This window comes from Rhinatrema bivittatum, chromosome 3 (genome assembly GCF_901001135.1).
Source record: "Rhinatrema bivittatum chromosome 3, aRhiBiv1.1, whole genome shotgun sequence".
NCBI classification, from domain to species: Eukaryota; Metazoa; Chordata; class Amphibia; order Gymnophiona; family Rhinatrematidae; genus Rhinatrema; species Rhinatrema bivittatum.
The window spans coordinates 146,741,694-146,757,605 of NC_042617.1; the positions used below are offsets into that span (position 1 = coordinate 146,741,694).

At 42.7% G+C, this 15,912-nt stretch overlaps 1 protein-coding gene across 2 annotated transcripts in view; it reads right to left on the reverse strand.

Annotated features, from left to right (window-relative positions):
* ACTN2 (actinin alpha 2) overlaps positions 1-15,912 on the reverse strand; it is a 177,080-nt gene that overhangs the window by 122,542 nt on the left and 38,626 nt on the right. For both annotated transcript variants that reach the window (XM_029593816.1, XM_029593817.1), the window contains exon 2: positions 11,268-11,382. In XM_029593816.1, the coding sequence (XP_029449676.1) occupies positions 11,268-11,382 (115 nt within the window). The remainder of the gene's footprint in view (positions 1-11,267; positions 11,383-15,912) is intronic.

Sequence of the window (15,912 nt, forward strand, 5' to 3'; positions counted from 1 at the left end):
TTCTTTTTGAAGTTGTTCATACACGGTTCGAGGCGAACTGCTATTAAGTTGTCTTAGAGAATAGCCACTGCTATTATTGGTATTGGTAGTATGGGATCTACTTAGTGATTGGGTACTTGCCAGGTACTTGTAGCCTGGATTGGCCACTGTTGGAAACAGGATGGCCACTGTTGGAAACAGGATGCTGGGCTTGATGGACCCTTGGTCTGACCTAGTATGGCAATTTCTTATGATCTTATGGGCCATGAGATCCTGACAGTGAGCTTCCCAGCCCCTCAGACTCGCATCTGTTGTGAGAACCAGCCAGTTCGGGGAGGACAGGGATATACCCCTGCTCAGATGAGCCTTCTGCAACTGCCACTGGAGGCGAGAGCAGACTCCCATTGGTAAGTGGAGGCGATTCAAATAGTCTTGAGACTGCAGGTTCCAATGTGACAGCAGCAAGCATTGAAGTGGGCGCCTGTGTGCTCTCACCCATGGCACTAATTCCAAGGTTGCTGCCATTAAACCGAGAACTTGGAGATAACTCCACATAGTTGTGTTCATCAACTGATGCACCTGGGACATCAACTTCCATATCCGTGTGGTCGGAAGGAAGACTTTGCCCTGCCTGGTGTCGAATCAGACTCCCAGATACTCTAAGGACTGGGAAGGCTTGAGACTGCTCTTGTGCAGATTTATTACCCAAATGAGTTCTTGAAGCAAGGAAGTCACTCTGATGGTCACCTGGAAGCTCTCTTCCACGAACTTGGCCTGGATCAACCAGTCGTCCAAGTACCGGTGTACCAGGATTCCTTCTCTTCTCACGACCACCATGATCTTGGAGAATGTTTCGGGGGCAGTGGCTAGCCCAAAGGGTATGCCTGGAACTGATAATGGCTCCCCAGTACCACAAAGCATAGGAAGCATTGGTGCTCTTCATGGACTGGAAAATGTAGGTAGGTCTTCGATAGATCCAGGGAGGTTAGGAACTCTCCCAGTTGTATGGCCATTATTACAGAGCGTAAGGTTTCCATGCAGAAATGACTCACTTGTAGGTGGCGGTTGACACTCTTGAGGTCCAGGATGGGGTGAAAAGAACCTTCCTTCTTGGGTATGATGAAATAGAATAACACCCCGTATTTTCCTGGGTATAGGTACTGGGATTACATCCCTCATCCTGAGGAGCCTTAAAAGAGTAGTCTCCATTGCCTGCATTTTGTTCTGGGAGTGGCAAGGAGACATCATGAATATGTCCCGAGGACTGCTCCGAAATTCCAGTGCATATCCTTCTCATATGACCTCCAGTACCCATTTGTCTGAAGTGATCTCGACCCACCGTTGGTAAAAGAGAGACAATCGACCCCCTATCTCCTCTTTCCGAAAATTAATCAGCCAAATTTCATTGGAAACATAAGAACATAAGAACATGCCATACTGGGTCAGACCAAGGGTCCATCAAGCCCAGCATCCTGTTTCCAACAGTGGCCAATCCAGGCCATAAGAACCTGGCAAGTACCCAAAAACGAAGTCTATTCCATGTTACCGTTGCTAGTAATAGCAGTGGCTATTTTCTAAGTCAACTTAATTAATAGCAGGTAATGAACTTCTCCTCCAAAACCTTATCCAATCTTTTTTTAAACACAGCTATACTAACTGCATTAACCACATCATCTGGCAACAAATTCCAGAGTTTAATTGTGCGTTGAGTAAAAAAGAACTTTCTCCGATTAGTTTTAAATGTGCCACATGCTAACTTCATGGAGTGCCCCCTAGTCTTTCTATTATCCGAAAGAGTAAAAAAACGATTCACATCTACCCGTTCTAGATCTCTCATGATTTTAAATACCTCTATCATATCCCCCCCCCCCCAGCCGTCTCTTCTCCAAGATGAAAAGTCCTAACCTCTTTAGTCTTTCCTCATAAGGGAGCTGTTCCATTCCCCTTATCATTTTGGTCGCCCTTCTCTGTACCTTCTCCATTGCAATTATATCTTTTTTGAGATGTGGCGACCAGAATTGTACACAGTATTCAAGGTGCGGTCTCACCATGGAGCGATACAGAGGCATTATGACATTTTCCATTTTATTCACCATTCCCTTTCTAATAATTCCCAACATTCTGTTTGCTTTTTAGACTGCCGCAGCACACTGAACCGACGATTTCAATGTGTTATCCACTATGACACCTAGATCTCTTTCTTGGGTTGTAGCACCTAATATGGAACCTAACATTGTGTAACTATAGCATGGGTTATTTTTCCCTATATGTATCACCTTGCACTTATCCACATTAAATTTTATCTGCCATTTTGATGCCCAATTTTCCAGTCTCACAAGGTCTTCCTGCAATTTATCACAATCTGCTTGTGATTTAACTACTCTGAACAATTTTGTATCATCTGCAAATGTGATTATCTCACTCGTCGTATTTCTTTCCAGATCATTTATAAATATATTGAAAAGTAAGGGTCCCAATACAGATCTCTGAGGCACTCCACTGCCCACTCCCTTCCACTGAGAAAATTGTCCATTTAATCCTACTCTCTGTTTCCTGTCTTTTAGCCAGTTTGCAATCCACGAAAGGACATCGCCACCTATCCCATGACTTTTTATTTTTCCTAGAAACCTCTCATGAAGTTTTCCTAGAAGCCTCTCATGAAGTTTGGGATGATCCTGTACCCGAACCTGTCCCTCTCTGGGGCTGCTGACTATGAATGGAACTGAGATCTCCCAAAGGGTCGAGACCTCTGAAATGTCAAGTTTCTGTAGGGGGCGGAAACGTTGGGAGCCCCTGGACCGGTCCCTCATAGACAATGGGCACTGCAGCTGCTTCCTCTTATCTTCCTGTAGCCAGGGGACAGGGGATTTGCGCCATTTACTGGCCAGTTTTTCCAATTTGTCCTTTAAAGGGCAACTTTGTAAGGTTAGCCTTGGAGGTTGCGTCGGCTGACCAATTCCACAACCATAGCTGTCTTCTGGCTGCTACCACTGAGGCCACTCCTCTGGTTGAAGTACAGACTAAATCGGAGCCCGTGTCTGCTAAAAAGGCAGCGGCGGGTTCCATAACCACTCTGGGATTCACCCCAGCAACATCCACCTCCTGTGAGAGAAGTAGGCATGAACAAGCTGCCAGGACACAATAAGAAGCAATCTGTAATGTCATTGCTACTGCATCAAAGGCTTGTTTAAGGATGGACTCCATCCTTCTATTGTATGAATCCTTTTAAGGCCGTTCCTCCCTCCACTGGGATAATTGTGTGCTTAGAGATGGCGCAGACTAGTGCATCCACTTTAGGGAAATGCAAACTCTCTCTCACTGCTGGGATCCAACAAGTATAGAGTCTCTACCATTCGGGCCCCCTTTAAAACTTGCTTCTGGGGCATCCCATTTCAGGTCAATCAGCTCCTGGATGGCTTCCAGTACTGGAAAGTAGCAAAAGGTTTTCCACAGGGAAATCAGAATGGGATTCTTCTTTGTTATCATCATAAAGTCCGCCCCAGGAACTCCCAGCATCTTCAGGGCCTGGGAAACCAGGGCCAGCAATTTGTCTTTATGAAAGAACCATAACATGGTTCGATACAGTTGCAACCCGGGGGAATTTCCCCTTCATCCAAGGGATCTGGATTCTCCTCTTCGTCTGTGCCATCAGGGTCCCTACTAGGGATTCCCTTGGTCAGGCGAGGCATGCCTCAAAGTCTGCCGATAGAAAGAGGAGAGGGAGAGGTTACCAGCTAGGGTTCCATTCGAACTGGAGCAAGTGAGGTAGTAGAATGCACCTGTTCAAAGGTTTGTAGCCCCTGGAAAAATTCCACCCAAGAATTCCACCGGGTCCATACATAGTCCAGGGGGAACTTGGGTGGATCCAGCTGGGTTTCCCTCTCCCACAGACGACCCAGACAAGGGGGTACTCAGGTCCGGAGTACTTCCAGTTAAGGCCATGACTAACCCATCATCTGAATGGGAGGAGCCAGGTTTAGCAAAGTCTGAGGAAGCCAAGTCTCCTTGGGCTTCCTCGCAGTGCTGATATAAGATGGAATTCAGGTCAGGCTGTGAAGCCCTAATATGAAAAGCAGTGCAGACAGCAAGCCGCTTAGGTTTCTTGGTTGCCGGCACCAATGGCAGTGGTAACTGTGAGTTTCAAGCGGTGAGGCGCACGCTCGGTCCATGCGCTCAGCTTTTCCTGTATACACTTACAACATTGTACGTATAAATACATGCTGATGTTACACACACAGCGCATGCACAGAGCCGACGCACTGCACGTACCAATGTCCTACATAGGGCCGAACTGCACTCACAGAAACGAGCGCAAGATGGCGCTGATGAGGCCGACCATGCGGTGTTCCTAAAGCGTGCCCTATCCCACTGGAGGCTGCTCAACCCGCTCGGATGCCCAATTCCCCTTTCCCCCACAGTAGCGGGAATGACGCTGGTACAGTGCGCTGAGCACAGAGACCGGAAGAAACCTACCGAAACTTCCTCCCTCCAATCATCTCTGGATCAGTAAATTTATTTATTTATTTATTTTTAACTTACCTGGACTCAGCACTTGCCAGCTGAGTACAGAGACGGTCTCCAGCTGCAGGGGGAGAGGGCTTTGGCCGTCACTGCCGCACTCGGCTTCCTGCACCTGCTGCCTTTCAGCTGCTTGAGCAGCAAAGTCCATGCCGGGATCCAGCTACCGGACCAAGGCACACCTCTGAAGGATCTCAGAAATCGCCTCAGGGATTCTCAACTGGGAGAGGGACCTTTAGGTATCACCGCAGAAGAGCAGGGCTTAATTTTTCTTCAATTTAGAATGTAGAATTTCTTATATTCCAAGAAGTCCAGCAATCCCCAGAGTTTACTACAGGAGTATGTATAGGATGACATCAGCTTTGAAATCTGACTCTGAGTCCATCTGGCTACACGCTAGAAAAAAATATCTTAAAAGCACCAGTCCCAGTAGAGATTCCTGGGGCTACCACTATTTACATTTTCAATGGAGAAAACTGTTTTCTATCTTTTAACCAGTTTGCAATCCACAATAGGACATTGCCTCCTATCCCATGACTTTTTAATTTTCTCAAGAGTCTCTCATGACTATGTATGTTACTATGTAATCCACACTGAGCAATTATATTAGATGATTAAGAAATTTAAGAATGTACAAATAAATAAAGAGCAACTTTGTCAAATATCTTATATATTTATTTAGCCATTTTATATACCGTTGTTCCAAATAAAGATCACAATGGTTTACAAAATGGCGTACATAATATACATTGACAATTACATTGACTTAATCAGGTCAATCATACACATTAAGACTGACATGTACTTGGAATAAGGTATTTAGATCAGAGGATAGGTTCTTAATGACATTGTCCTTGAGGGTGCATGCTCTGTGTTCAGGTGATTTTGAATTAGGTTATAGGCATTTTGAAATAAACATGTTTTTTGGTCATGTTTGAATTTCTTTGTTTCTGGGGTCAGTCTTAGATTCTCGGGTAGAGATTTCCATAGCATTGGGCCAGCTATTGAGAACATGCAGTCTCTTATTTTTGTTAGGTGAGTATTCTGTAATGATGGCACAGCTAGTAATCCTTTGTTTTGAGATCTCAATGATCTCTGTGGCCTGTATGATTGCAGAGCTACATCAACCAAACCAGAGTTGTTAGAATGGATGGTAGAGTCTATTACTGTTAAGACTTTGAGGTTGATGCAGGCTTGTACAGGTAGCCAATGAAGAGCTATCAGTGAATGTGATATGTGATCGAATTTCCTTGAATTGGTTAAGAGTCTAACTGTGGCATTTTGTAATAGCTGTAGTTTTTTTAGAAGACAATTGGGAACTCTGAGTAGAAGTGAGTTACAGTAGACTAAGTTTAAAAAGATGAGGATCTGTAGGACTGTGCGAAAGTCTGCATGAGTCAGCAATGATTTCAGTCTATGTAGTAAGCACAGTTTTGAATATCCTGATTTTGTTGCGCTAGAGGTGAACCCTTAGCCTGGTGCAGGATTGGTAGGCTCCCTGGTCGGACCCAGAGAGCGCCAGGAGGTGGAGCACAAGAGGAGACAGAGGCTAGTGGGAGCTTCACCAATAGCAACCCGGGGTTCCTTCAGGTTGAGCCCTTGGTTACCTGGGCCGCCTGATCTTAGGTGGGCCTCGCAGGATCCCTGAGAGATAAAGTTCAGGGGTATGCCCACCATGAACAAGGGTGTGCGGTCGATGTTCAGGTCAGGGAGTCCAGGAGTGTAGAGCGAGGATCAAGGCCAGAGTCAAGGATAGCATAGTCAGCCAAAGCAGGGGTCAGTACCATTGGTCAGTCTGTGGATAGTCAAACAGGCAGAGGTCAGGTTCCAGGCGGCGGTCAGGCGTGGTCGGTAAACAGGCAAAGGTCGGGTTCAGGCAGCGGTCAGGCATGGTCGAAGAATAGGCAGAGGTCGAGTTCAGGCAGCGGTCAGGCGTGGTCGAAAAACAGGCAGAGGTCGAGTTCAGGCAGTGGTCAGGCTAGGAAGTAGCCACTAGAATCTGGAAACAGTTTGAAGGGAGCCAAGGCAACTAAGGAGGGAACCAGTTGCAAAGGCAAGCTCTGGCTGTCAGAGCTTGCCTTAAATAGGGCTGTGAGGATGACGTCATCTGGGGAAGCCCGGCAGCCCTAGCACGCCGCGGCCCCTTTAAATCTCGGGGAGAGGTGCACGCTAGGGAAGTCCCCGATGAGAAGGGAACTTGGCGGCGTTGAATGGGGCACAAGATAGGGCCTGGAAGTGGGTGGTGACGGCGTCCCCACCGTGCCGCGCGGCCGAGGGAAGTCAACAGGGCCGTGGAGAGGAGGTAAGGGGAACCGGCCACGGAACCCATGGCCGGTCGCCATAACAGATTTGATTAATTTATTTACGTGCTTTTTCATTGTTAGGTTCTCATCAATCTGTATACCTAACTTCCATACTTGGTCAGAGGATGTAATGCTGAAGTTACCCATGTCAAGTGTTTGAGAAGTCACTGTAGATAGATTTCTTCTCAATAAAATGATTTCAGTTTTATTAGTGTTTAGAGTTAGTTTAAGTTTGGATAGTTCATGTTGTACAGCCTTTATTTGTATCGCTAGAGGTAATTTGCATTTTCAAAAGATTTAGTGCATGGTATATATTTATTTATTTATTTATTTTATATATAAAATATATACTATATTTTATATAGTATTGCATATTGTCAACGTATAGGTAGAAGGCGATTCCTAGATTGGTTAGACATTTACATAGAGGAACCATATAGTCGTTGAATAGAGGTGCTGAGAGAGCTGAACCCTGGGGACACCTGCATCAATTGGGATGATGTCGGACAAGTGGTTGCCAAGTTTGACTTGGAATGACCTTTTTGATAAGAATGAGGAGAACCACTTCATTACATTGCAGTCAATTCCAATTTTTCTCAACTGCTGGCATAGCAGGGTATGGTCAATGGTATCAAAGGCTGCTGTTAGGTCAAGTAGTACCAGGAAATATGGGGTCCGTTAAGGATACAAGCAAAGTCTCGGTTGAGCGATTTTTCCTGAATCCAAATTGGTTTGGATGTAGAATGTGTTGGTCATCTAGATAGTCTTCTAGTTGTGATATTACTGATTTCTCGAGAATGTTTGAAAGGGCAGGTTGGAAATTTGGTCTATAATTTTCCCAACTCATAGAACAGTTAAAACCTTTTCTAAAAAATAAGACTATCACTGCTTGTTTTGCCATTTCAGAGATTAAGCCTTTCGAGAGTGATTGATTGATTAAGGATGTGATTGTTGGGGTGATTGTGCTATTTATTAGTTTAAAGGAGCTAGCTGGAATGGGGTCAAGTGGGTGATTTGCAGGTTCTATTTTAGTGATGATTTGAGTGATTTGTAATTTAGATACTCTGTCGAAAGCAATCCATTTGGCTGGTTTGTATTTTTCTTCTTCTATGGTTGTGTGCAGGTAGAGAATTGAGATTTTAGTCTATATATTTTTTCTACCAAATGAGCGGCATATTTGTTGCAGGCATTCTTTGATGAGTGGTTGTTGCTGATGGGTCCTTGGTTAGGTTTTTAACGACACTGAAATGTAATTTAGAGTTAAACATCACCCCATGAATATGTTTGGCATGGTATTCTTTTTTTGCTTTTTTGATTAGCACCTGGAATTGAGAGAGGAGTGATCTGTATTTTCCAAGTGATTCTGAAGTCGGGTTTTTCCGCCAATGTTTTTCGGATTTTGTCAGTGATTGTTTAGAGCATCTTAATTCCTCGTTGTACCATGGTTTCTTTTGCTTAGAAGTATAGTGATCAAGTTGGATTGTTTTTGTTTGTATTGGGCTTAGTTCATCAGCTATATCTTTAACCATGATATCACATGCTTCAAATGAAGCGGAGGCGTTGGTGTGATTAAAATAAATAAGCTTATTTTTTAATGACTCTGCAAGTAGATCTGGCTCTATCTTTTTCCTGAAGGTGAATGTCTGGTTATTGTTTGTGTTTTGTTTAGTTTGGTTGAGGAAGGTTCTGTCTGCTTTTAGTAGTTAGTGATCAGACCAAGGCAGTAGAGTATGAGAGGTATTTATCATACAGTTGTTGCAATTGGCAAATATGAGACCTAGAATGTGACCTGCTTTATGTGTGGGTTTGGTTATGAATGGTGACCATCCCATTGCTTCCATCATTTCTAAGAAGATTTCACAGGCAGTTGATTTGGTTGATCTATCAACATGTAGATTAAAGTCACCTACTATGAGTGTGATCTCAAGTGAAGGAACCACTTTAGTGAATATTTCAATGAGTAGTGAGCAGCCTTTTTGAAGTGTTCCGGGGGGTGGGGGCAATAAACCATTCCAATATTTATTTATGGAGATTTATGTATTGCCACTTCATAGGGAGGTTAATTTCTGTTTTGTATGGAATAAATTTGAGCTCCTTTTTACTAATAATATCTTCTGAAAATGCAGATACACTATATCCATCGGATCACCAATATCCACATTTATTAGCTCCTTCAAAAAAAACATAGGAGATTGGTGTGGCAAGACTTCCCTTGGGTATATCCATCTTTGGTTGTCTTCTATTAAACCATGTCTATATATTCAGTAATTTTGTTCTTTAGAATAGTTTCTACCATTTTCCTCAGCACTGATGTTAGGCTCATGAGTTTATAGCTCCTGGATCACCCTTGGAGCCCTTTTTAAAGATTACATTGGACAACCTCCAATCTTCAGGTACAATAGATGATTTTAATGATAGGTTACAAATTACAAGTAATAGGTCTGCAATTTCATTTTTTAGTTCTTTTAGAATTCTGGGGTGTATACCATCTAGGCCAGGTGATTTGCTATTCTTTAGATTGTCAATTTGCCCTATTACATCTTCCGGGTTCACCACGATTCATTTCAGCTCCTCTGAATCATCACCATTAAATACCATTTCTGGCATGGGTATCTCCCCAACATCTTCCTCAGTAAACATCAAATTAAAGAATGCATTTAGTTTTTTCATGTAGTCTTGCATGAAAGTATATGTTCCTAACTGGAGGATATGATCCTTGGGACCATGGTAGTCGACCACTAGAAGGGCAAATTTGTGACTCAATAGGATTACTGAGTCATTCTCCCTATTCAAACAGGCCAGTTATAAGGATGGACCAGGAATGGGAAGTGACAGAATGATACCAGCAGGAAGAAAACTCACAAAAAGCCTGCAAGGTAATGCTCAGAAATAGTAATAGAATTTAAAACAAATTATGTTGTTTCTTAGGATAATTTAAATTGTGCTAAGTTTTGTTAGAGCTAAGAATCCTAGCTTGGCTCCTTGCTAAAATGTACATAGTTAACCCTCAGGCAGCACCACATTTTTTTGTTTATGATTTTATTTGCTGTATGTATTTTCTTCACAGTTTCTCCTGTTTTCTTAGAATAAGCCCACTTAAAGATATCTAAGGACTCCACAAGTTGGCCTGATATAAGTATATGTGTGTGTGTGCGTGTGTGTGTATAAACATATATATATATATAAACCGGTATGATCTGTATACTTTACAGGAATATCGGTATATAAGAATAAATAAATAAATATAGATAGATAGATACACACATACATTCAAACAGACAGATATACACAAATTTTGTTTATATGTATTTTCAATAAACAGAAAAAACTGAGACATAAAAACTCCAAAGTATACAAAGTCTTATGTTTTGAACATAGTGAAAAGAGACAATCACTTCTAAATTATCTAGGGGGAAAAAACATTTAGTTGGCCCTGGGTTGCCAGTCTACTGTGGAAGTCACTAATTCCACAGCCTTTAATGTAATGGAACTAGTGTACCAGAAAACCATACACAGATGGAGAATAGGTTGCTTTCGGTGTCACAGAAATGATCCCTGTAGCAAACAAGCAGCAACGCAGTGAGACTTTGCTCTAGGTACGCAGGCATGTCAATACACTTCCCAAATAGCAATCACTAGATCAGCCTAGCATTTAGATACCTTAGGATGCAGGACTGGCCTTAGGCTCAGCGGCAATCTGAGTGGCTGGGCCGCAGGCAGGAGGCTCCATGCTACCAAAAGATTAAATGAGAGGGAAGAGGAGTCCTCCACCTATCTCCAAACCCAGAGTGCTATGCTACCAACCTTTTAAAGCAGCAGAGACACTCCTATAACAGCAGTGCCCCTGTGTGACTGCATTGCTTGCACAGCCCTAAAAATGACCCTAAATGTATGTGCTATACTATAGGCCCTATGTTCATGCATGATCAGACAAGAGGAAACCTTTGATTTCAGAATTAAAACTATGCTGGAAGAGTAACATTAAAAAGATAGGTCTGTCCGGGCCAACCCTAATACCAAAATATACAGGAAATTTAGAAAAATTAAATTTTAATGTTACATATTAAACAAAGCTATTCTTATGTTAAAGTAATTTAAATTTTGTCCCCAATGAAACAGCATTCTTGAGACTCCAAATCAAACTGTTCAGCGCAATGTAGCACTGAAGAGTCAAGAGCCCTATCAAAGGCTAAAATTCAAAAGTGCAACATTGACTTGGGTCACCTGGCAACCTCTTGAAAGATAAGCTTTCACATACTTCAAATCTATAAGACAAACTAGTATAGTCTGGAAAAACCATTTATGATAATGGCATCAAATCACTCCAGAAGCTTCTTTTGCACACCAATAAACATGTCTGCAAGCCATCCAGTTTTACATCATACTGAATAATCCGCCCTTAACCTCTGGCTCAGTAAGGGACTTCTGTACAAATAACCGTAAAACACAGGAAATTTCTTAACAAACCTGAAATGACTTCCAGAAGAAGCATAAGTTTAAGGCCATTTCGGAAATCATCTTCAATGTTCTCAATCTGTGTGCCTGCCTTCCTGAGATGGGAGTTGCACCAGGCCGTAAATGTCTGTAAGAGCAAATAGGAGGGTTTTTAATTAGACAAATAAATTTGAGAAAGCTAGAATATGTTAACAAGAGGAAGCTGAGAGGAAGAGTGGGAGGATAAAGCAACTGAATGGGCAAGGAGGAGAAGCTGCCTAAGTTTTGACATCTGAATTGTGATAATTTAATTGCCTGAGACAGCCAATGCTGCAGATGCAGTATAAGCTAATATATATCTGACATGTCTAGGAAAAATTGCACCTTGCAACTGGCTGATTGGTTAGTTTCTCTAGAGGTTATTTGCATACCTGTAGAGGCACTAACTAATGGCAAGACATTAAATATATCTTATAAAACCCCAAACAGCTTATCAGTCACACACACAATATGTGTGTGTGACTGATAAGAAATTCTTCTGAAGGCCCAAAAGAAATAATATAATATATGAACTGTCAAGACTTGTGTGGTCTCAAAAGCACATCTGGTCCATCTCAAATCTGTATACATTAGAGACTAATATATGCTAATTCTCTCATGCATATTCATGTGGATATATCCTGAACATCCGATTGGCTGAGGGGTCACTAGGACAGGTTTGGGAAGCCCTCTGCTACAAAATATTTTCCTTTGCTCCTTTACAAGATATCTCAACCTACGGTTTCTCTGGTCGATATTCAAAAGTCATTTAGACAAATAACTTAAAAGTTATCTGTCTAAATGGTAAAACCGGCATATTCAGCTAATTATCTGGCCAAATTCATCCGGCTCGAATTTAGCCAGATAAGTGGGGGGCGTTCCAGGGGCAGGCAGGAAGCTTTCGAGGAAATTATCTGGCTAACGCTGAAGATAGGCGTTAATTCTGGTCGGGCCACAGACCTGTCCTAAAGATAGCCAGATATGTTTATCCAGTTATCTTTAAATTAGCCACGTATATTCAGCAGCTCAACGCACTGCTAAATATACCCTGCTAGTCAGCTAGATAAAATTATACGGCTAACAAATCTGAAAATCGACCCCACGGTGACTAATAGAAGGGCCTTGCGCCTTGCCAAATACATATGCGATGTGTAATGACTATTTATGTTCGATTTAGCTTGCGCTTTTTCATTGGTAGCTCAAAGCGAGTTACATTTAGGTACAATAGTTATTCCCTGTCCCCAGAGGGCTTACAATCTAAAGGCCTGATTTACTAAGGCTTTTTCCCATTCTGTATCTATAGGGAAAAATGCTTATTAAATGAATTCCTAAGTCTGTACCTGAGGCAATAGAGAGTGAAGTGACTTGGCCAAGGTCATAAGGAGCATCAGCATGCCATGTGTTATTGCTTATATACTACATACACAGAATAAATATATTCTGGCGACAGTGCAGTTTCAGTGTGACAGTTCTTATACCCTATTTCACAGGCCAGGATCATTACACCATCCTGCCAGCATCACAGTTAATCTACCAATGTGGTTCTAGACTTCCTCAAACCCATCCAATCTGAGTATTAAAAAAAAAAAAAAAAAACCCTTGCATAAAGGACAGCTGACATGTCTGAGTGCATTACAAAGTGAGCATTGGAATTCTACGTTTGACACCCCACTGCACGGTCAGCCTGGTTCTAAACACAAGGTCACCTCTGACGTTTATATCCACAGATAGATACAGATCTACTTATTCATAAACTAGACAGGAGCTGGAGACATGCTGAAAGTTAGTCTCAATCAGATCCGTACCATGAGAAACTGAAACTGCTTCAGATTTTATGGTCCAGCAAGGCACATCACACAGCAATATAAATACAAGGTGCCTAGCAGCGTCCTAACAGGATTTACTGTACCTTAATATTCAGTTACACAGTTTCAGGCATCTACTAATCTGTGGGCCATGATACCCTGCTGCCGGGCAGCTGAGCAGCCAGCAAACACCTTCTGTAGTCAGTCAGTACTCTCCTTTTAGGTTCCGCATATAATCCTGAAAATCTCAGGGGCATCCGTGACACCATGGATGGAGTCCATACAAAATCTCTGGTTACCACGTATTCATGTAGATTGCATTCAGGTTGTGATTCTTGCAAAAAGCAGGCATTGCTGTGATTTGGGGGATTTGTTGGTTTCCTGGTTTCTGACATTTGACAAGTATTGGCACCCCTGGACGCCAGTCCACAGATGTACTTGCATGTATCAGTCTGAACTACCTCGTAGAATTTAAGGTCTAACCCTGGCCATATTGATCTGCAAGAGGGGAGAGAGAGGTGACACTCAGTGAAGCACCTTACTCTGAAACTGGAGAACCAGGACAGAAGATCATATCCTGCACTTTCACTGGCTTTCACAATGACTGTCTACATGTCACTTTTGCTCGCGTGCCTCAGTTTACTCCATTATTAACTAGGGCATCCTCTTCCTTTGGAAGTCTTTCTGCAGTCCAGATTCCAGAAATGTGATGATACATGATCGCCCAGGAGGCAAACACAACGTTTAATCTCTGACATATTCGATTGCAGAGCCATTTGGGCTCCTTTTAGAATAGTGAAAACTAGACAGATTCACATGATTACCACCACTGGATGGCTTTATGAGCACGCTAGTCTCTGAAACACGCTGACCCATGGAAGGGGATCCACGACATAGAGTTAAAGCAGGTCCCATGGATATATTTAGGTGTAAAGTGCATAAAGCCGTTTAAAGGATGACAGCATGATTCAAGAATTAAAGCCAGACCTTTTTAATTATACACAATTGATGCTTGAGCATTTAACCTAAGGGGCTTTTGTATATTTTTTATACCGGAAAATTGGTTGACAATTAAGCATAAGAGATTTATTTATTTTAATATTCTTCTCTCTCCCTTCCCCCCCCCCCAAAAAAAAAAAAATTCTCAACTGTGAGGAGTAAGGGCAAACAAGTACAGACTCGAATCCTTTGCATTTTTTCATTATAATATGCATGAGCCTCATTTGCATATCCAAAAATAAAGGATAAGTTGCACTGCTGACATCAGAGGGCAGAGGAAGCCCACACAGCATGATCAAGCTGTGATTTCAATGTGAATTAAAAGCACTCAGCCACAATTTACCCACCATACTGCCTTATTTAAATATGCTCTAACACACCTCTGCACCACTTCTCCACAGGAAACAAAGCAAGATGTAGGAAAATTACAAGTGGACGACCAAAGAAGACTATGTAGATCTGGAAATCAAAACTAACAGTAATAATGAACTTTAAATATCTTATAAAAATTCATTTAGCAAATGACATGTGTTGTGTTTGGTGGTCTGCGGGCTCCTTCCACGAACTGCCACAGTTACCTTTCAGTTTGGTCCTCCCTGTCACTCCCCAAAGCCACCAAACTGCTCTTCCTTCCAGCGTGGCAGGAAGCTGCGCCTCAACAAGACAGGATGCCACTGACAGTGCTGGACTCCACTCCTTCTAGGGTGCACATACTTTGGTCCTTGTCTACATCTCCATCTCCAATTCTTATGGTCCCTCTTACTGTTCTCCAGTCCCAGCATTAGTGTCTGCAGGTCTTTGTTTCCTTTTCATGTCCTCGCCTGTTTGCCTGTCTTGATCCTTGCCTTCCTGTTCTGCCTTTCCGTCCTGCCTTGCCCTTCCGACGGATACCCAGTATTGATCATTGCCTCCTGATTCTTAGTCCCTCCTGAATGCCACCTGCCACTTACCATTGCCTGCTTCTTGGACCTTCCTGAATGCCTTTGACCTCAGCCTGCTTCGACTTTGCCTATACCACATCTGCTCTAGTCCAGCAACCTCAATGGACCTTTCAATCATCAGCAGAGGCCTCCACCTAAGACCTGCCAGCACTGGCACCCAACGGCTCAATCTAAGGGGAACGTGGGCTGGTAAAGGCGAAGCTCCAGTTGAGCCTCTGCCTCATCTGCCAACAGTGGGGACCTATAGGGCTCCTCTCTGCAGGTTGCCCCAACTCCATCTCGGTCCAAGGGTCCACGAGCCCTACAAAATGCTTATCTTCACATTACTTTGTCCTCACTACCACCATCTACCCATCAACTCATGGAGAGTAGGCACCATTTTTACAAACCAGACATGCCTATCATGCTCTTTGTCAATGATCTGTAGGGCACCACTCTTTCACTAGCATGCAGCCACTGCTTCATACATACTGTTTCAAAGAAGGTAAGGGAGAAGGACAGAAAAGGGTATATAGGAAAGGTAGCAAGATAAGAATGAGATAATACAACAAATGGAAAAACTCAATTACACAGATGTGTCTTTTTCATTCACACCATATAGCTCGTGCGATGGTTGCTGGAGGAAGAGCTGGAAGTCAAAGGAAGAGACATACTTTAGTTGTCCAACAAACAGACCAACAAGACCCAGATACAACCCCGACAAGACTAGCTGTAAAATGAATGCATTTCAATTTTTCATTTGTATTTCTTTTTGATCAGACTTAATAATGATTACCTTAGTTTACTCATGTCTGTTATTTCATGCATGAGCTCTGCTGTGCAATGCTGTGTATACTAGGGACCTTTGCTTTGTTTTTAATTTATTCTTCCACCGATTTCTTCAATTTTTGTTCC